Source organism: Fopius arisanus, unplaced genomic scaffold (genome assembly GCF_000806365.1).
Source record: "Fopius arisanus strain USDA-PBARC FA_bdor unplaced genomic scaffold, ASM80636v1 scaffold00004, whole genome shotgun sequence".
In the NCBI taxonomy this organism is placed as follows: domain Eukaryota; kingdom Metazoa; phylum Arthropoda; class Insecta; order Hymenoptera; family Braconidae; genus Fopius; species Fopius arisanus.
In genome coordinates, this window is record NW_011887743.1 from 2296452 (window position 1) to 2318526 (window position 22075).

At 36.1% G+C, this 22075-nt stretch overlaps 3 protein-coding genes and 1 non-coding gene across 6 annotated transcripts in view; 3 read left to right on the forward strand and 1 right to left on the reverse strand.

Annotated features, from left to right (window-relative positions):
• The first annotated feature begins 174 nt into the window (after positions 1 to 174).
• Ipp (inositol polyphosphate 1-phosphatase) lies at positions 175 to 2876 on the forward strand. 2 transcript variants are annotated; one of them, XM_011315375.1, is made up of 5 exons: positions 175 to 312; positions 970 to 1182; positions 1319 to 1592; positions 1696 to 1864; positions 1951 to 2876. In XM_011315375.1, the coding sequence occupies exons 2-5, from the start codon at positions 970 to 972 to the stop codon at positions 2387 to 2389; spliced, it is 1095 nt and encodes a 364-aa protein (XP_011313677.1). In that variant the 5' UTR covers positions 175 to 312; the 3' UTR covers positions 2390 to 2876. The 2 variants fall into 2 exon arrangements, with proteins under 2 accessions (XP_011313677.1, XP_011313676.1); XM_011315374.1 differs by having other exon boundaries at positions 185 to 318; positions 1951 to 2875.
• RYa-R (RYamide receptor) overlaps positions 2602 to 22075 on the reverse strand; it is a 20340-nt gene continuing 866 nt past the window's right edge. Inside the window, exons 1-7 of one of the 2 annotated variants that reach the window (XM_011315372.1) lie at positions 19105 to 19690; positions 13631 to 14126; positions 13004 to 13254; positions 12480 to 12639; positions 5093 to 5161; positions 3489 to 3729; positions 2602 to 3282 (exon numbers count right to left, since the gene is read on the reverse strand). In XM_011315372.1, the coding sequence (XP_011313674.1) occupies positions 3089 to 3282; positions 3489 to 3729; positions 5093 to 5161; positions 12480 to 12639; positions 13004 to 13254; positions 13631 to 14044 (1329 nt within the window). In that variant the 5' untranslated portion in view covers positions 14045 to 14126; positions 19105 to 19690 and the 3' untranslated portion in view covers positions 2602 to 3088. Of the gene's footprint in view, positions 3283 to 3488; positions 3730 to 5092; positions 5162 to 12479; positions 12640 to 13003; positions 13255 to 13630; positions 14127 to 19104; positions 19691 to 22075 lie in introns of those variants that run through there. The other variant, XM_011315373.1, reaches the window with a different exon arrangement.
• Positions 6854 to 6925, forward strand: TRNAE-UUC (transfer RNA glutamic acid (anticodon UUC)). Its single transcript has one exon. It is a non-coding gene; the product is annotated as a tRNA-Glu (tRNA).
• Positions 8330 to 11156, forward strand: LOC105273124 (pancreatic lipase-related protein 2). Its single transcript, XM_011315370.1, has 7 exons — positions 8330 to 8424; positions 9367 to 9421; positions 9490 to 9629; positions 9733 to 9975; positions 10486 to 10686; positions 10748 to 10904; positions 10990 to 11156. The coding sequence occupies exons 1-7, from the start codon at positions 8379 to 8381 to the stop codon at positions 11099 to 11101; spliced, it is 954 nt and encodes a 317-aa protein (XP_011313672.1). The 5' UTR covers positions 8330 to 8378; the 3' UTR covers positions 11102 to 11156.

Here is a 22075-nt window from a genome sequence, read left to right on the forward strand (position 1 = left end):
TCGGGATATATCCAAAATATATAGTTTTATATTTTGTGGATAATATGTGATTGTTATTGTTGATGTTATTGCTGCTGCTATTGGAAGAATTGCAGAGAAGTTATATTTTTTTTATGCACGAGGAAAATTGGAAATAGTGCAGGATTTTGAGTGATTTAAAAAAAGTGATACGTCAGATCAGCTGATTACGTGGCAAACGTCAGAGAGAAGACTGTCTCATGTTCAGAAATACGGGCAAGTCCATTAAGCGGCAAGTGCGCATAGAAGAACGCTCGAAACGCGAGTGATCGTTTTTTAGAATTCCCCCAAAAGGTAAAGGTAAGTAAAATATAAATTATCCATATTCCACTCCTTCCACACGACTTAATATTCCAGTTCTATTTTCCTCCTGAATTATAAGTGATTCAGAGAATCAGATATAAAATATTTCCCATGACTAAATTTTTATCACACTATAATAAATATCAAAAAATAGTTACCGAAATTACAATCACTTCGCCCTTTCCATTAAAAAAATTATTAAAATTGAAAAACATAGTTATTTAAATTTGCCACACGACGAGGTAGAAGTTTTTAAAATTTCAATCGTTTATAATGCACCAATCGAATATTTTATCATTTTTCTTAATTGATCTCATGACGTTATCAATTATTTATCCATTTATTAATTAGCTTCTCTCTTTACCTTTCTGCTCTTTGAACTAAACTCCATACGCAGAGAATCAATACAAAAATTCTTGCGCAAGACCCGGGGGGCTCCCTGATAATACCTGCAGTGTTTACTTTTTCATAAAATATTTTTTGAAAGATGCTTGAGTTCATTTATTTGCACAGCCGACGGAGAAACGGGTTTTTTTTTTTGAAGTCCCACGCCCCACCTTCCTGTAGCTCCAACTAAATTCCAAAGCTATAATTAGTTTAATTAATTAACGATTGATTAATTAATTCAATTATACATTTTTTAAATAGATGACCGACAGTGAGAGACTTCTTGGGACTCTTCTGAAAACTTCTGAGAAGGCCGCAAACATCGCTCGAGTCTGTAGACAGAATGAGGCCCTCTTTCAACTGCTGATTCAGGAGAAATCCGAGGAGGAAAAGAATCCGCGATTTTTCCACGACTTCAAGACTCTCGCTGACGTTCTCATTCAAGAGACTATCAAACATGACATTGGGCTGGAGGTAAATCCCTCGTCATCCCACCGTCTTCAGTATTTTTTCATTTACATTTTATATTCCATTTATATTTTAATTGCCATTCACTAACAGATTAACCAGTATTAATCTCGATTGTCGTATTGATCTAGATAATAATCAGTTTCCACAGTTAGCGAAGAGAGTAAGAGGCGAGGAGACTAATGTATTCTCTAATACCCTGGGTACCACAGTCACTGTCGAGGTGAAGCCTACGCAGACAGAAACAGAGAATTTGCTGGCAGAAATTCTGGATAACAATACAACGACTGCCGAAGTTCTTGCAAAAGAGATCCATCGAGAAATCGATATCTCCGAAATTCCAGTCGATACTGGTATCGACGATCTTATCTTTAATATCGATGTCGAGGATCTGGCAATTTGGGTTGATCCCATCGGTAATTTCTCCCTCTTTCTGCAGAATTTATCTGACAAGCTATTTCAATTCATGAGGAAAGATGTGAATTGAAATTTTATCATTCTCTCTGAATTGAATTTTAGACGCTACAGCTGATTACATAAGTGGAAATAATGTTGTTGACGAAACAACAAATTTGCACACGAGTGGTTTACGTTGTGTCACTGTACTTATTGGTGCATATTCAAGGTCAAGTGGAGATCCTATTTTAGGGGTGATAAATCAGCCCTTCTACACGTGCGAGGATTCCCAGTAAGTCGAATATAAGAATTCATATAAACCTTGAGAACTCGTAATAATCCCCTAGAACTTTTAATTGTGATAAAAATAAACTCCAGGTGGAAGGGCCACTGCTACTGGGGTTATTACAACAACGAGATATCTCAGTTTTCATTTTCAAAGCCTGAAAGAGTCACCAACACGATTCTGGTGAGTCGATGCGAAGACCCGACCATCAGATCAAAACTCGAGGACAAAGGCTACCGCTTGATGGAGGTTTCTGGTGTTGGATATAAAATTCTGAGTGTTGCCACTGGTCTCGCAGATGCTTATATCCTCTCCAAGGGTTCTACATTCAAGTGGGACACGTGTGGACCTCAAGCACTCCTTAATTCAGTAGGAGGTAGCATCTTTGACTTCAATAAATACACATATGCCACATCAGATCTTGATCTCAAATATCACCTGAAGGAAGAAAATCACGCGAATCGCGGGGGATTGTTCGCCTTCAACAACCTTTTCACACTCTTTCGAATCTCTTCCATTGGTTTTCCATGAATTTTCCGGTCACCGGGTCGGGAAAGTGCTATAAAAAATTTTTTATTGATGTTATTTTAAATAAGAAATATGTACTTTATTATAATCCACTTCCAGAGTGGGAATTACTGTGGTTTTATGTACATTAACAGCTCTCACAGTGAAGTTTACACTTAATTCCAATGAATACTATTTTTTAATTATTAATTCCAAGGATCATTAGTGCTTGTTCATTTGTGGGATTTTTTTTTGTTCTTTGGGCTCGTATAGTATTATATACAGATGTTTCTTGAAAATTGGATCTTCCAATTGAACTCCAACATTTAACATTTTTTTGACATTTATAAATAGTTAAATTGCAATCATTAAGATTGTCCAGTCTTAATTGTTAAACTGTGAGATCAACATTGAATATTTCACTCACATATTATTCTCTGTTCTTCAAATGAATTATCAGACTTTCCTGTGATGAGCCTTTGGAATTTGTAATTGAGAAAATTTTACATCTCTTTTTAATGAATGTTATATTTTAATTGTTGATAATGAATTCAGAGAATAAAATCGCGAAGTGCCAAACGAAAATGTTTATTCTTATTCAAAACAATATTTTTGGTTATTCCTGAAAAAATAAGACATGGGAATAAAAAAAATTGAAAATTATTGCGGGAAAATTAAAATTGCGATAAGGAATTAGAGGTCTTGAGAGCGAAAGAAAATTAGTTAGATCTGGTCTTCGGCTTGACCCTCGAGTTTCATGAAAATTCGGTGCTGATTCGATCTCGCGGGCTCGCAATGCCGGAAACTGGCACTTCTCACTGGCATTCCATGACATACATCTGTTTTTCTTCTTACACTGACGTAAGTTGTACAGGTGTTCATTCTACGAAGTCCCGTGCAATTAGCCCCGTCGAAACCTGAACTCAAAAACGATTCCCAAATTCAAAAATTTCTTGAACCCTCTGGAAAATTATTATTTTTAATTATCATATCGATTTTAAAAATAAATAATTACCAGATAATTACCAGATAATTACAAGAAATCAAATGATTGAATTGCGGAAAGAGCGAATATAATTTCATTGATTTATTGAGCCTCAGTAATTACGGGAATTAATATTACCCGTGAGTGGCACTCCTGCAGTGCTAGTGTTGTAAGCGGCTAGTCTTCGATCTGGCAATAATTTCCTGAGTCCGGGTATTCGTCCCAGGGCCTTTATAAATCCCAATCGAAATTTGCCACTCATCCAGCAATAAATAACAGGATTGTAACAGGAATGGGACATTGAGAGCCAGTGGAGGGCTGTCCAAGCGAATGGCAATCCTCTCCAGCTATTTATGCTCTCATTATTGTCCAGCACCAGCTGAAACAAATCAATCAATCAATAACCGCGTAAAAATAAATCCTCACGCACCCCAAATACATTCCACAAATAATTCTCACGAAATAAAAATCGCGTTATCCTTCAACTGAATAGAAAAGCATTATTTAATTACGAGAATCCATTTGCAGAAAGTGGAGGAAATATTCTCGTCTGCATTATGGATTCACAAATTCACCGGATATTCCATTAAGTGAGTCCACATTTTTCTATTCACTCCCCAGAAAATACCAGATGAACAATAAAAAATGAATTATATTTTTATTCCGCTCGAGTCGTCTTTTCAATTGAGAAATTCATTTGCCTAGAGAAGACTATTATCATTTATTTCAATTCAACTAAGTGATTCCTTCGTACTAAGAAAGTCGGATAATTATTATTAGATTTTATTGGAAGAATTTATTCGTTAGCTAATGTTTTTCTGGAAAAAGGTAAATTTTGATATTTGAGTGAACGGAAATTTGAAATTCAAATAGAACATGTAAATTCGATTTCCAACTTTGAGGGACAATTTCCCTGGTGCACTTAATGCGTTACCAATGCAATTGGTGGTGAGTACTCAACCCCTATAACACCCCTCTCATTCATCCTGAATCCTGGGGAGATTGGTAACAATGAGGATGTAATTGCGGTACCGGAATTTGTGAATGTAGCCCTATTATTGTGCAATCTCATTATTTACAATGTTGCGATAGTCCGGAGAAAATTGCATTTCTGAATATTTTAGGATTGAGTTATTTTTCCGTTTCCTCCAGGAAATTAAACGGCCAACGGAGAGAAAAAGTTTCTCCGCGTTGAATTAAAATGTCCCAGTGGTAGAAAACAAGTTTTCATTGTGTATTTTCTTTCTTCCTCCGAAAGTTACGATTACTACTCAATTTTTCGCGTGCCAACGAAGAACTTGGGGGAATTATAAAAAAATATAACAGTAAGATAAAAATTATCTGTATTTGCGTTATTTTTCATAATGCGGTGATGATGAGATAATTTTTTACTGCAAGTGGCGTAATGAGAAAATTCTTTAGAAATTCTCAATTGAAAGCAATCGCGTGAATAATTTCTATTCAGAGTTGGGAGATGGAGTTTAAAATGAATGAAGGAAAAAGGTGAAAAACGGCAGAGCCACTGGGGGAAACGTCTTTTATCTACTCACTCTGGGATAGAATTTTATGTTCTTTGGTTTACTTCGTCATTATTATTTTATTTGAGAGGGAAAATGGAGCCAGGGACTCGGTAATTCCCACACCTGTGCGAGATCTTCATCTTTTGTGTTTTGAGTACAATTTTCAATCCGCGCGAAGTTCGAGGGTTCTAAAATATCGGAATAATCTAGATAAACACTTACCGTGAGAACATTGAAGGGTAACCAGCAGATCGTGAACGCGATAACCACTGTCATCATCATTTTTATCATCTGTAAAAGAAAAAAAAGGGTTTAGACTTTTGACTTCTCAATTCGTGAAAAATTTCTCTTCAAACTTCGTGAAGTTTTGCATTTTCTCAGAAAATTTCCTCAAGACAAATGTCGAGACACGAAAATTACAAGAAGTGAACACGAGCTCAGGCTTTCCCTCGGAAAATGCCTCAATAGCTTTCGCGCGGAGTAATTGACGGAAACTTGAACGGGTGACGTCGAGTAAAATTGGTAGATTTGATAATTGATGGGAGATTCTGGCAAAGAGAAACTACGGAGGGACCGGTAGTTTATTTCGACGAAAAGCGAACGGGGGATTACTGGGAGGGAAACCCATCCAAATTGTTCGGCCACGTAACATTTTTCCGGCAAAAAGCTTTCCACTGTACGTCAATTCCAAAACTTTTTTTCTCTTTATTTTTTCCGTGGTATTTAGCTCGGGCTCGCATCCCGATCGTCTCGACTCTGTTTTACGCTTTTACTTTAATTCTCTCATTAATTGAATCTAATTAAAACTACCCTTTATATGATTACGATCGTCAAAGTCGCCAGGGAATCATTCCGTCTGAATTTTGTGCAATCTCAAAATTTTAATGATCACTTTTTACGTCAAAGGCTTCTCATTAAATCGATATCTATGAAAAGCGACTGGTGTCAGCGGTGAAAATAATGAGATGATGAAAATTTCAATTGAGGTCCTCAATTTTTAAAGAACATCGCATTATCCTGGAATAATTGGGCTTTCGTCTAGGAATTAGTTGAATTAAACGATTTAATTCACGGCAATAATGTTTATCCGATTGTTATTATGTAATTATTTATACCAACCAACCATTTACGTAATGCAACAAATTACCATCATATTCACCACTTTTCGAGTGCCTCTTCGATGTGCAATCCCACAGTCAGTTATTCATGGAAAAATTTTGCAGAAACCCATGAAATGTAGAACGATTCTATCGTTATGTAATCCATATATACATACACCATATCCATATACTCATCCCTCGTCGGTTATGTATGTCTTCACCCAGGTGAATCTCAAGTTTCGTATCTATAATACTGACTACGTGACTCCTCTCTCAATTTCATATTGCTATCAAGTTTTTCCCGCCCACTCATCTTTTTTATCAGCGGATGTTGCGCAAAGATTGCGGCTCATCTTCACTCAGATTTTCGTCACTTGAATGGCTAAATCCTATCGCAATTTCCATACTTCATCTTTACTCCCTCAACACGTCACGTCCGATAATTCCAGACATTTCATCCCTTGCGTATTGTCGGCTGCTGATTGAGAGCTGTCAGATTCATTTTTTTTTTAAGTGATCGATGAGGGCAATTCCACGAAATCACTTTTTTTTCTTTCATCTGTCGATTATTTATGGGTCAAAAGAGTTACGGGGAATTATAAATATATTTGCGTTACGAAGGGATAATATTATAATTACAATATATAATAATATATTTTCATTATTATTTATTATAATTTTTTATGGACCTAGTACTCCAGTTCCAAAAAAAATCATAAATCTGTATTGATAAGACGATATTTTTATTACCGACCTCTCGAGATTAATCGTATCCAACATTTTTATTTATTATTTCAAGCTGTAAGATAAAAATAATTCTCGGTAAACATCTAGTGTACGGATTGCGTATTTAAACTCTTTGAAATGATTCTACATTATCTGATCCGGTATGGTCTAGTGGCTAGGATATCTGGCTTTCACCCAGGAGGCTCGGGTTCGATTCCCGGTACCGGAATTTTTTTTTGTTTTTTTTTTTGCGTTTTCATAATAAAACAAATATTATAGATTGATAGAGACGCGCTATAACGTATCGATAAAAAAAAATGTTGACATCAATTGATCAAAATGTGAGATATTCGTGTGCAGATGAGTCCCGGTGTTTAAAATTTATTTGAGGTACCTCTCGACTCCGAAATAGCTGGACCAGAGGGAAATACCAAAAATATACAAACGAACGCTCAAATTTATAGCGTGTTGTAGAGCTTTCACCAGCTCGCTTATTTTTCACGTCAAGTCTGTTTAATCTATCTCAATCCGTTACACGAACAATTTTCCCAAATGATTCGCAGACGGGAGTATTATTTTTTTCTTAATGATAAATAATGGGAGAGAGGTTGGAGACAGGAGAGACTATTTGAGGTGAAACACCTGGGGCAAATCCTATTATCCGTAAATTTCTATCAAGCGACGGATCGCGCATCACGCGACAATTTTCTCTCCCTTATTTTTCACCCCGGGATCATAAGTTTCCCCTCGGTATATCTTCGACAGAAGTTGGTCGCACCACGAAGGGGCTGCCCTGACCAAGGGAAAGTGAAAAACGTGAGAATGGAATGGAATATGTGGAATAATAAATTATAAGGGAAAGACCGGAGGAAAAAACTGCGATATGTTTTTTTAATATCTTCCCATCACGAGAAAGTAATATATGACATATGAAAATATACTCTACCTCCATTTTAATATTTTATATACCAAAAAAATTATTATATTAATTTTTCCCTGATATCTGCAGTAATTTGTTTAAATACAATTGCATCTCTCCTATATGCTATCCACCGAAAAACGTAATATTGAATAATGACCGGCAAAAGAGGCGATAATAATTGTCAAGTGATAACTCGTTAGCTTAGATACACATAATTAGTGTAATGATAACTGGACAAGCCATAAATAAACACCGCGCCCTGTAAATTCACCGGTGATTAAAATCCCTCCCCGATATTCAAATTGTCGAATCGAATGTACAAATCGATATCGAATCAATCTTCCCTAAACACATGCCTGAGGGAATCATCTTAAGAAAGTCATTTGTTTCAATCAAAACTTAATTAATTAATTCAATCACACGTTTTTTCATTGTGCGAAAAACGAATTGAGAGGATCAAATCGAATTTAAATAATTTTGAGAAAGACATTATTTCTCATTCATAAATAATGCGTCTAGTGAGAAGATGAATAATTATTATTCATGTTTTTAATAATAATTATTTCTTCCGAGTAAAATTGCCGGTTAATTATCATTTTCCTCTCTCGTCAGAACACCGGGGGGTACGTCAGATAATTACACGGATATGAACCGAGACGTGCGGTAAATTTCTTTTCCGTGCGTCGATTTGAATAAATTTTCGATAAGTTAATTTATATACCCGTGTGAAGGAAGTACTGTGGTAATATCAAGTAACAAGATGATGACTCTCAGTTTATTGTTAGTTGCACTCGCGAGTGTCGACGGTAAGTAAATAATTTTATCTTCAATTATTTTTAATGGAAAAGTCATTGAAATTTCGGGGGGCGTCAGTCCGTGAGTCATTTGGAATTTATTTTTATCCCAATCAACTGATTTATTTTATCCTTTCATTTTTCGAGAGGGAGATCATCGAATATGGGATATACGCTCTTTTAATCCGTCAGCTGGGGATTAATTGCGAATCCCATCGAATTCCGATAAAATATACGGCAATATTTCCGGCTTTCTGCTTCGTGCGATTTTTTATTAAGAAATTATGAACCGTTTGATATTTTATCATTTTAACTTGTCGTTCATTTCGATAGGTTGTGGGTAAAAATTTCTCATGGGAAAATTGCCGGTCGATTGAAAATTGCAAATATTTATTCGGTAATATTTTTAAAGTGGAAATTAATGCCTTGGACACTGCGCACAGGGGAATATTGATGATTAATCGATTTTGTTGTATCGATTGACGAGAGTTCAGGGCTTCATAGCCTCTGGGAGAATATTTGACGTCTTTTTTAGAGAGATGAAGGGACGACGTACCCGACACAGAGACCTAGATCCTTATGAGGGATCACCGGGGGATCAAGGGATTTCCAGACGATACGATACGAGAAAAAATTGAATTTCCATGAACAATTGATAAAGTAATTTACTGAAAGCCCCGGGATAAATTTATATTACAAAAAATATACTGGATACTATTCTCGCGGGATTGTTTTCCTGGAATTTAATAATTTTCAATGACTTTTCCATCAATTTTTGATCTGTCCGCTGGGAAATAATCGAGAAATTTTCAAGTTGTGGAAAATTTTTCCCGTGAAATTTTTCAGTACTTGTCAAATGCACGAGCATTTGGCTATGAAAGAGAACGACTTTCCATAACTTCTGAGTAATAACTTATATTTTATAGATGAAACTCATATTTCCGATGTTTCTAGCTGTTGCGGCTGCGACAACAAAGTTTGAGAGGATTTTCCTGCGGGTTTTCCTGAGGTAATGAAAATTGAATAGCTTTCGACAAACTCGACAATTATAAAATAAATTTTTATCTCTATTCACAGGGAGAATTCGTACAGAGATGCTCCTGTTGCCAGCGTGTCAGATTTAATCCCACACTTTGATATCAATAAAAAAACCGTTTTTTATATTCACGGATTTTCGGAGAGCGTCAATAGTTCGAGTGTTATGACAATCGTCAGTGGTAATTAAAATTCAATTAAAGAACAATTTTATTTCCGGGAAGATAAATTTGATTCGGAATACCAATTAGTGATAAATAATAATAGTTTGTAATTTAATTCTAGCTTATTTGAAACGAGATGATCACAATGTCGTAGCGATTGACTGGAGTGAATTAGCCGCGGGTAATTACATGGAAGTAATTTCTCACGTCGAAGAGGTTGGAAATTCCATTTCTCGAGGAATCAATGAACTTGTGAAGGGAGGAATTTCCCCATTGCGAATTCACGTGGTGGGACATTCAATGGGGGCACACGTGGCGGGAAATGTCGGAAGGAAAATAGGATTTTTGCTTCCACGAATAACCGGTAAAATCAATAACACGGATCAATGATTAATCGTGAAATTTATTCGGTGATTGATTTTTCCTCGGGATTGATACATAATTGATTAATTTATTTATTATATACATTTCAAATCGGCCGCCAGATATCGAAACTTCCGGAAACATTTACTCCAAGATTTTCAAACTCTCAAACTGTTATGAACCCGTTCTTGAGGCAATTGAATTCTATCTCACCGTGGCAATTTTCCATTCGAGTTATTTCACTATTTGCACACAGAAACAAGAACTACTTGAGCTTCCGAATTGAAAACGAATCGGTGCACAAGTTTTCGATGAGTTTCTATGAATTGCCATTAAATTCTCATCGTTGCAGAATAATCCTCGAGTGATTCCTCACAAATTCAAATCCATCGATAAATTCTTTTTTCAATTTGCCACCAATTCCGTCTATTTTCACCTCAAAAATTAATCAACAGTCCGCAAAATAATAAACAATTAATGAATATTTTAGATCATTGGCTTTTACCCGCAGGTTTAGACCCGGCGGGTCCTTTTTTTAATTTTTTTAATGAAAGATTAACTCGATCCGACGCTAAATTAGTGGATATAATTCATACGGATGCTGGATTCTATGGAATAGCCAGACCCAGTGGAACTGTGGAATTCTGGCCTAATGGAGGAACACGATTACAACCCGGATGCCCATCAAATTCCCGAGTATATACCAAAGAAGGTGAATGCATTATTATTCTCCACATTTGTTCTTAACAAATTTTATTAACAGAATATCAAAGATTTCTGTAGTCATCATCGCTCTTATGTGTACTACGCTGAATCATTACTGAATGAAAATGCCTTTCTATCGACTGAATGTTCATCGGAATCTGGCACGTTCGAGAGAAATGGGAATGGGAAATCGATTCCAATGGGATATGCAACACCACCCGATACGTGAGTTCATTATCAATATTTTTGTTTGTAATTAGATTTGTTTGGGAAGTTTATTTCCTTCAATGACTCTTCCCTTTTATTTCAGAATTGGAAGCTACTGTCTCGTTACGGGGACTAAAGAACCCTTCGGATTAGCTGCGAAGGGAGAACTTCAAGCTCCTGATCCCACCAGCCAACTGCTGCCCATCGCCTCATAATTACAGAATTCCTCTCACAAACCCAAGAATTGTATCCCCTGACGATAAATAAAGAAAGAGCAATTAACTTCATTGTGGAAATAATTTAATCCCTTAGTATCCATGAATAAGATAAAAATTGTCATTAATATTGACTCGCTTATCAGAAATTATTGCAAATCCGTGGATTTATTCTTGAATTGAATGAATTCTGGAAGTAATTAAAACGATTGAAAATGTAATGGATATGAATTTTTGATAAGCGAACGATAAGAAATGATTATACATCCGGAACAATTTGCAAGCAACCCCTATATTCGAAATGGTTTTGCAATTATGAAAGAATAAAACAATGACAACGTATCTCGTTACGCGATATGAAATTGGGTTTTGATAGCAATTGCTTGACAACGACTCATGACAAATACATTCCATTGAAATAAAACTCATTGGATTGTAATTGTGTCTCTTGATGAAAGAAAATCGAGAATCGAGGAAACGCATAACGATTCTTCCACTCCGATGGGAATTTCCGAATCAATGAATACCTGGGGAGGAGTGGAACAAAGGGAGTGTTATGCTCAATGAAATGAGCCAATCGACTATTTTCACTATCGCAAAGTGCCTATTTAAATGCACAAACCGATTGACAATATTATTTATTCATCCCCGTGTTAAGCTGATAGACTAAGATAAAAATTTCGATTTATTATTTGAATAAACGCGCCAGTACGGGATGATTTACACCTTCAGCCGCTTTTTCAATTTTCATTGATAGGTTTTTTAGGACGGAAATAATCCGAGGTATTTCTCGAATTCCTCAATTGGTCGTGAGTTTAATTAGGCAATAATATTGTTGAGGGCTCTCGTATTGTGGAGCTTGGATAAATATGGCAGCTCTCCAATTCTCGTTCTGATACAATAGGAAAATACGATACAATATATCTATGGCAATGCTTTCATTATTAACATTGTTGATATTCCTCAAATTAATCCCATTGTTCTCCATTCGCACTATTCAATCAACGCCGGGATGAAACAATTATCGCGAGGGTGAGGGACAATTACAACGGCGTTAAAAATTTTAATAATCCATGAATTTCCAGTCCAACGACCAATTCCCAAGAAATGTATTAAAAAATTTTATTTTGATGGAATATCTTCTGCAGATAAATAATTGCAATGGATTGACGTGTCAAACATGGCGGCCGCTCCACCTCGCAATTTTAAACAGCTGTAAAAACGTTTTGGGGTATTCGAATTACATCTTGTCGGTTTTATTTTATTTCTTGCGAGTGAACCATTTTTTAAAACCATATGAGAGTATATTGAGAGATATTTGGGGGGGAAAACGAGAAGAGAAATTTTTTTTTTCGTTTGAGCCTTGAAAAATATTTACCTTTCGTTTGGATTTCGCCATTTTCCGATCCCTCGTGTTTTCGGCCTCGCCAGGGGGTCGTTTTCCCCACACCCTGATGGCGATGCTGCTGTAGGTAAACATAAGGACCACCAAGGGGACCAGGTACTGAAGGACCAGCAACGCTATTGAGTAATAATACCTGTTGAGACGGGAAAATCCATTAGTGCCGCGTGAACGGTGCATTAGTTTCTGGGGCAGAATTTCTCAGTAGAGTAGTTCCAGAAAAAAATTGAATAGAAAAACTCCTCCAAAAACTATCTAAAAAAAAAAAGATAAATAGATCCTTTTCGATTGCTCGTCATAGAAACAAATTTATCCCTCCGAAAAACGAAATTCACACCCTCTCCTTATTAACCAATCAAGGAACTCGTACCAAAACTCTATTATCCCTGATCACATGAGAAGAGTAAACTCTCGAAAATTCAAATTACATTCTGACGAAAATTCGGTAACACGTCTAATCCATAAAATTATCCGTTATTAAATCACAAAAAATCTCTTACCTCTGATGCGCCGACGGCCAATACTCCTGACAAATAAACTGATTGCACATTTTGTATTTGTCATTGGGCTGCAACAACCGGGAAACAACAGCAATCGGCGACGAAACCGTCAAGGCTAATAACCAAACAGCCAAGATCAATAATTTCGCCTGTCCCTTATTCATTCGTGGCTTCAAGGGCCACATAATCGCAACGTATCGATCAATGCTGATGGTCACGAGAGTGTAAGCACTCACGAGAACCGAAACAGCCTGAAAAGTCAATCATTAGTGAGAACCGGAAGTGACGAAATCGGAAGGAGAAGATTAGAACCCAGATTACAGAGAAAATAGCCCAAATCACGACGATAAAGCATCAACCACCATTAGACATCCATATCAATCAAAAAAAAAGTGATTATCCCCTCGAGTAATTTGAATCCCTAAAAAATCGGCAATTAAAATTCATTTAAAAATATACACACGCACAACCTAAAATTAAATAAACAATTGAAATAAAATTGAGTTGAATTATCGGGTGAAGTATAATTGCAACAGCAAGTGGAATAATTGGGTGATATAATAAGTGAATGTTGAGATAGGGGAAAAAATTCTCATTAGGATGATGTAATTATAAAAAATGCTTTACCTGGGAATAATTGACACTGGGACACATCTCCGAGCCAAATGGCCAGTACTGGAGAATAAGTGTACTGACAAAGCTCGTTGGTACACAGAATACAGCCATGAGTATATCCCCAAAGGCAAGATTAACAATAAAGTAGTTTGTTACTGTTTTCATTGGTGGACTGCTCCATACAACGTAACATACCAGGGCATTACCAAATAATGCTACAACGAATATTGTACCGTACAGTACATAGAGCATTGTCTGGAACCATGTCGCTGCTAAGATACTGGTTGATGGTAGAAATTCATCGCAGGGGTATGCGTCGTGTTGATTCGTTGTTAGATTCTCCTCACTCCAATTTTTACCAGTTATTGTGACATTCAGAGCTGCTTCCATCTCGCTATTTAGAGACGAGATGGTCCCGTTTATCATTGCTGCTGGTACCAATTCAATATCATGATTGTCACTCAAAATGACGGACAGTTGTTCCTCAGAGGTGTCTCTTTCTCGTGTCCTGAAAATGTCTTCATTTATTAATCAATTCCATAAGTTCGATTGAGTAATTACTGGATATGTAATTACTCGGTACAAACAAGGATTTGATACTCGGGAAGTTGTACTTTGTTGTTTTTCAAACTATCGAGGGAGTGATAGTGTTCTCCTTTCAGGTAACTTCTTACATGAGTTTGTGAACGTCAAAGGGTTTCATGTTCCACGCAGATTAAAACTAAGAAAGGGGCAGTGTTTCATCACTGAATACCTGAGGACATCAAAGAGTCTTTCCTAGTTTACCCTGAAGAAAAATTTCAACGACATAAAATCCGATAATTCTTCTCGGTGTAACAGCTCTGTCATCCGGAGTTCCAAAAATATTAGCAATAAGAAGTTTCCCAAAATCTCGACATTTCCTAGATAAATCATTCCTTCAGTAAAAAATGGGATGCAGTTTCGAGGATATCTCTAAAGAGGATTCTGTCAACAGAGGAATGTGGGAAGAATAGAAAGTACTGCTGGAGCACGTGAATGGTCCCGTGATTGGACTGTCTCCTCCAGATGTTTTTTTTTTCGTACTGGGATGGTGAAACTGGTGAAATGAATACCGAGTGCAGTGCAATCGGCGAAAAGTACAGAGCAAACAAGTCGAATTTCCCACCAATTTTCCTTAAATCTCGGAGAGAAGGAAAATCCCAAACATTTCCTAGAATTTCAGAACGTGTGATTATCAAAAATTGAGAAAAAACCGAAGAAAATCCAAGGATAAAGAAAAACGTTGAGTCGTGAAAAGATATATGAAGATATGAAAATATGAAAATATGAAAATATGAAAATTCATGTGGCATTTTATGACTTCCACATGTCTAAAAATATCCAGCGGCTCCCTGAAGGCACATCAAAGAGATAATGTCGAAAGCCGTCATTTTCCTTTTAACATTTTCTTTTCGTACGGAAAAGCCGTGGATTCCAGTCAACTTGTTCCAACCGGGCCCGACGTCGTAGGTCATTCAGAGAAAAAATTTGACGCAGTCAAGCCGAAGTTAGAGAGACGTTTCTCGAATTTTTCTTGAAGAATCCGTCGGTTCGACGAATAGATTGAATCGGTATAGGAGGCTCATTGTTTCTTGATGGGTATCATCGATCGACAATCAAATACCGTCAGAGGTACGGTATTGTGATCCTGATGTCTCGTATGAAGTTCTCACAGGATGTTCAGGGATCGTCGGACACGGTCAATGTTCGTGAAACGACAACGGGAGTTTCCCTGGAGAGTCCAGCATCTCCATCGATAATCTGGGATACGTGCGGTCCAGTACTGCACGCAGATAATCCAATCGATAATTTCAATTAAGCGACGATGGTACGTCAAAAACAATTGGGTGATGAGACATTGGGGACTGCCCGAGAGGACTCGGAAGAACGGGGGGTTGATTCAATAACGATCTGGTCGATTCCTGGAATGTTCCTGAAGAGATTTCTCCAGAATTGATGGAAATCGATTTGAAAAATTAGGAGTGGAATCGCGAGAAAAAAAATTGAAAAATCGGTGGAAAAATCGGTGGTATTATCGATGGGAAATTATCGATACCGTTTTCTCAATTGTATTCCATTCGATCTTCTCTTTAAAAGTTGAAGGAAATCGGACTTGTGGAGGTGATCGGTGGCAGATCGGTTAGAATAAAAGTCTGTTAGAATAAAAAAACCAGGTCGACTCTGATTTCTCAGATTTCGGTAAAAAATAAAAACGAAAATACTGTATCAATGCTTTATAAATTCCAGATAATTTTACGATGATAAACTATCGGTGCGACAAAATCGTTATCAAGAAAAATACCGCATTAACTTCATCTTGTCCCAAGTTTTTTATTCACGCTGAGATATCCCCGGGAAAACTTCGGGAAAACTTCGGGAAAACCATAATTCCTGATACTCCAGCACTTGAACTTTAAATTTATGTATCACTGATACTGCAGCTCCTCATTGTCGCAAATTTTTTTTTCGCATCTTGAATTTTAATTAGAGTCCAGCCGAAATGGGCATTCCCATTAAAGGCCGCACATTGAGATCCTGAAAATACTCGCGATTCAGGAAAATCCGTGAATTTTCTTTCAGAGAAAAATCCTCTAATCCTCGATAAAACTTTGAATAACTCAATTTTTCTCGCACTTTCATCCCTTAATTCGTCAAAAGTAAAAGACATCCGACTCTTTGCCACGACTTCACACCACTTTATCCTCTAGCTCTTTTTCAGCGACTCGTTAGTGCTCTCCAACTTTTTCACTCACATTTTCTCATGACTGCTGGAGTACATGAGACAAGTAGCTCATCATTCATGCAGCAATTCATTTGTCCCCTCTGTTGTACTAATTTGAAAATAGCACGGTGTCATGAATTTCTGAGTGCAGTCTCAATTTTTCATTATTTTCCAGACATTTTTACGGAGTCATCAGAGGTCAGACACATTTCCCCATCGGGGTTGCAATTATTATTTAGGGAATTACTGTCAATTGCGTGTCAATTCTCTGATTCTTTAATTACATTACTATAGATTGTGTGGCTGAACTTAGCATGTTTTTTTAGTCTTGATAATGCTGATGAGAATTGTTATGAATTCCTCACGAGGATCTGGGGATCTGTCGTGGAGGTCCCGCATAATTACGGAATTGGATGGAACGCTTTTTATTTGTCCTCTCCATGTGGATCTCATTTTAAAAACTAGTCTACGTCAGCTTCATGAATTATATTTGTTTGCTTGGGTACTGAGTGGAAAAGGGTAAAAATCACGCGAAAACGGTAACATCCACCGAGTTATTTACCCGGAACCATTTCACAACAAAGACCCTCGGAGAGTTGAGGAAAATAGGGGAAAAAAAATAAACCAGAATCTAAAACATTTTACACTAGATCTTTGTTCCGGGAAAATTCCGCGAAAATTCCCCGGAGTTGTTTGTCGTCGTCATTGTAATTTCAACTTCATTTTATTATTTAGTATTTTATTTTCAATCCTGTCTACTAAATAATTAATTTTTTTATTGTAGTATTAACAAACTTTCGTTCTGGAAAAATTCCACGGAATTTTCCAGAATTTTTCGGGAATTATTTTTTATTGCAAATTAAATTCTAATTTTTATTTATTATTTGGTATACCGTTTTCATTGTGTTCATCAATTTGGGGGAATAATTACCCGAGAATATTTTGTGGAAAATGTAATTTTAAATAATTGAGTGGGTTAGTATTTTTTTTTTGCTGCGGGGGAGGTATTTTTTTTTTTGCTGCGGGGGAGGAATTTTGGGGGAAAAAATTGACGGAAAATTCTCGGGAAAATGTCATTACGAAGATACGAATTTCATTTTTATGAGGATTCCCCATTTTATGGGGAAACCCTAAGGAACAATCATCGGAGATCCCTTTCTCGGCATTTCCAAGACTCCATTATCTTCCCTTCTATTTTACTGTATCATTTCTCCAGTAAATACAAGTTGTTGGGAATGGGTAAAGGTTGTACAACTTCATTCTTTCCTTTTTATCTGGAATTGCGTGAGGAATTCCCGGTGGGAATTTCAAACGGCGAATATCAAAATTACGATTGGACCGAGAACAATAATAATTGCTATAAAATTGAGGGGTGGAAAGGGAGAAATTAGGATTGCGTTCCATCATCGCTATCTTGAGTGATCAATTACGTGGAATTTATCACACATTACAGTTACGAGTGATTCATAAACCGAGGATTCAATTTCAAATGTCATTCCGTGACTTTCCACTTCGAGAGAAAATAACTTCAATAACCGAGACACAAAGATAAATTCTCGATTTAAATTCGAGGAACTGCTGAGATAATTCAAATGATTTCATTGAAAAATCTATTTTTTTAAGTCGATTGGGGGAGGACTTCTCGTGAAGTCCTATATTAGATGAACTGTCAGGAATTTTCATTGATTTTCAGAGCTGCATGACTGATGAATGAGATATCGGGAATTCAATGAATTCATGAAACTCTTTGATGTCGAGCCGTCAAATGGAATTCATCCCCTGGAATTAACTGATTTAATTAGAAAGATCAAATGGTCCAGAGGAAATTTTTCTTATCTCGATGGAAAAACTTTAAAATGGCGGAAAGTCTGAACCACTGACGAGGGAAAGCCGTTAATTTTTCTCCATTCGCGCTTAATCCATCAAATTCTATCGAGGATTAATAAGTCCGCAAGAAATTGTAATTAATGGTGTAATGACTCGACGATTTCATTCGTTTTGAAAGCTAAGGCCAGTTAATTCCAGGGACTTTCTCGGAAATTTCATGTGATAAAAATACCCCGGGGTAGAAGCGTCAGACGATTATAGAATTTCCCAGAGAATTTTCTTCCGCGAGGGGGAGGAATTTTTTAGCGTAATTATTCGGAATTATTCGTTCAATTAATTAATTCATCGTGGAAAATAATTCTGGAATATATTTGAATGGGAAATATTTTTCACCAGATCTTGGTCTAGGGCAGAAAAAAAATTCCAGGGAATTTCCGCGAGTTAATGATTTTTTAAAAATATTTTCTTCTGGAATTTCACCGAACGCGGTCTGACCAGATGCCGTCTGTTTCTACTTTGACGCAGAATCCTCAGACTTTGTTACAAAGTTCCATTTGTCTCGACTTGAATTGTAAAGGGATACGGATGATAGTCACCAGCTGTTAGAGAAGTTGTCGGGTCATGCATGAATCATTAAATTCCGAGGGAATATTTGTACAAAATTGTTTGCAATTCGTGAGTCAAGTGGCGGAACAATGACGCGAGTTCTGCATTTGAATTCCCAATTTCATTATTAAACAATTGCTTAAATAAACGAATGATAAATTTATATCCGATACATGAGACCCTCAGGGGTTTCGCTAATTAAAAAATATCGACACCATTGGAAAATTGGGGGAAAAATAATCAATGAGTGGAGTGAAATGTTTTCAATTATTTTTCACTCCGTGAAATAATTGAAAAATTTTATAATTACCCTCATTGCAATTTCAGTAATATCCAGCCTCACATGTTCACTCGGTTTACATCGGGAATTCTCACCCAATATTTACTTTCAATCACTTTGAAAATCACGCACGCCAATTTTCACATTTTAAATGAAACCTCATTTTTTTTACACCGATTCAGTATTTTATTTTATTCAATTCCAAAGTGATTATTCAAGATTTATTCGAGACCCCAAGAACAATCACTCATTTCATATTTGAACAGTAAATACAAATAAATTAAAATTCATAAAAGAAAATCGAACAGTCATTGAAATTCGCAAACCGACGACTGTGCACTTAACATTCAGAATATTTTATAACAAATGCCCGGACATAAGTCCTTCAATTCCCATGATTAAATATCACTATAATATTGAATTACCCCGGATTTTTATTAATTATTATTAATTAATGGCGCGATGCGAGACGTCAAAGATGCGGGCGTTGAATTTTCTGGAAATTTCTAGTTTATTTTCATACAGTTATTATTATACATTATTATACAGATTATTATTTTTGTCTTGACTTGTAGTTTCCGCGGAATAATTCAAGGGGGAAAAAATAAGCGCGGGTGTAGGCATGTGCTGATGGAATCGCGGCGAGAATCTGACTGATATCGTAAGTTTGTTGGGGCTTTGAAAACCCGCCGGGTCGAATATCCGCACAGACGCACTAGTTTTCACCATTGAATTAAATATTTTCACTCGATTACAATTAAAATAACCACCAAAACAAGAAAAACTTATAAAAAAAACGTCAAAACCCTCGCGATAATTGAAAATATTATTTTTAGTCCTCCAATTTATTTATTTAAAAATATAAGACTGACTATTTTCAATGATATTGAAGTGTTCAGCTGAGTAATTATAAACTAATAAAATTATAAACTAATGAAAATAATAATAAATTAAAATCCATTAACTCTCGATGAAGTTTACGGCACGTGAAAAAATCATTCCCGCACTAGTCCTGGAAATTTTTCTCGCGGTTTCATGCAGATGTGAGTCAATTAATAGTTTTCAGATTTTCCGTAATTAGATGGATATAGAAAGGTACTCATTACTCAGAACTTGTGCTGCAAAATGCGAAACTATCAGATGGGGATTCCAAGTTTAATGGAACGAACTTGAGAACGAAATTACAACTAAACGCCTAGGGTGAAAATACCATCAGCATGATAAATATTATTTATCCTCGGTAATACGTGATCGTGCGGTATTGAATAATTCATGGATTATCGATGGATAATTGTAGAAAAATAATGGAAAAATAATGAAAAGGTTATTGAGGGTGCAAAAGAATTTCGCGGCTGAGACGTCATTTTTTACCGATCATTTGGATTGGGTTTCTACCTTTTTTATTTGTCTTATTTTTTGGCAATTGATGGCAATTTGCTGTTGTCGTTGATATTTGATGTGCCATCACCTGAAATTGTTTTCTCTGCCATTAACTCCCCCTCGTATCCGCAAAATCCCCTAATACTTCAGGGACAAAAGAGTATAGCCGAAGAAATTTCGAGAATTGAATTGATGGCAGATATTTTCTATTGAAGACGACAAGAGAAATTCCCCAGAAAAATTCCCGAAATAATTTTATCGTCCCCGTAAATTCCACCGATATTTATAATAAAATCTATAAATTTTCCCCGACAGAGCACTAAAATTTACCAATAAAATTCTTTTCAATCCAAAAATTCAATCAACTTCCCTCTACTTTTGAATTTTAATTTTTCACTCGTATCGGATTGATAAAAAAGAGATTTGAATTTCTCTCTCTGTGCAAGTTCTCCTTGAAGTGCCGGCATGATTTTCCTTGAATTACGATACCGAAGAAAATAATAATAAATATAAAACGATAACCTAGTTTTTCTATTTTCTCTGCATGCAATCGTGGAATAATTTATTGCCTAGCCTCAACAAACATTACACGAATTTTGATTTATGCAAAAAGCATTTGTTCGTGGAGAAAATTTTAAATGGAGATATCGTACGAAACCCGTTTGTTTGTCCCGAGTATATATTTACTCCTCATATATACGATGATCTTTTCTATCCCACATTTAATCTCGATTATTTCCGGTATATAAAAAAGATATTCCCCTCATGTTCTCTCGATATCACCCCCCGGAATAAATAAACCATTAGAGTTTGAATTTTAATCGATAATCAATAAAAAATGAATGAAAATAAATGATTATATTAAATAAAATACAAGTTAATGATTAATACAGGGAATAATTCATCGAATGAATACCAAATATTTCCTCCAGCCAATTCACTCGTGGAGACAACAAATAAATTTTTCCACCAACTTCTTTGTTTTATGGAATAAATGAAAATGAATAATTAATGAATACATACAATGTACCATTTATGGTAATGAATCCCCGAAATTCTCTCGGTCTTTTGTCTTCCGAGGTAATTTCTCCGTCGTAATTATTTATTTCCCCATTTTTTTCTACGGAATTAATTCGTTCCTCTCAATGTTCGTTCGTGGAAATTTATTTATATAATAATTAAATTGTTTTGTCTTCCGATTTTTTTTTGTTTTATAAAAAAAAATTCTGAAAAATTGCCGGGAAATTTTTTGAAAATTTGAAAAAAACATTCCGATTACAATTCTTTTTTTACCCGGGAGATTACGACTTCGGAACAGAAAAATCTCCGGAAGATAAAAATTTATCGGGGAAAATGACCCGTAAATGTCCACCCCATGCGATGGGCAGTTTTTTATCTGAATGGTTATCTGAAAATCCATCAATATTTATTTTTACTCCCGTGGGAAATAACAATATCGAGTCAATAGCGCATCCAGTCGAATTGGGGAATTCACATCAAATACGCAGGGTATTTCGTGGTGAATTTATAGCCTCGGGTTGATGGAAAATTTTACGACAAAACATGGACCTGTCAATTTCACCATCTCATTAAAAGGCCTATTATTACTAACTCATTAGCG

Bases quoted from the DNA above. Each gene is read 5' to 3' on its own strand.
- LOC105273124 (XM_011315370.1), top strand. From the start codon at position 8,379: ATGATGACTCTCAGTTTATTGTTAGTTGCACTCGCGAGTGTCGACG. The intron at 9,422-9,489 runs GTAATGAAAATT...CTCTATTCACAG, and splicing joins TTCCTGCGGGTTTTCCTGAG to GGAGAATTCGTACAGAGATG. The intron at 10,905-10,989 runs GTGAGTTCATTA...CTTTTATTTCAG, and splicing joins TATGCAACACCACCCGATAC to AATTGGAAGCTACTGTCTCG.
- Ipp (XM_011315375.1), top strand. From the start codon at position 970: ATGACCGACAGTGAGAGACTTCTTGGGACTCTTCTGAAAACTTCTGAG. The intron at 1,183-1,318 runs GTAAATCCCTCG...GATAATAATCAG, and splicing joins AACATGACATTGGGCTGGAG to TTTCCACAGTTAGCGAAGAG. The intron at 1,593-1,695 runs GTAATTTCTCCC...ATTGAATTTTAG, and splicing joins AATTTGGGTTGATCCCATCG to ACGCTACAGCTGATTACATA.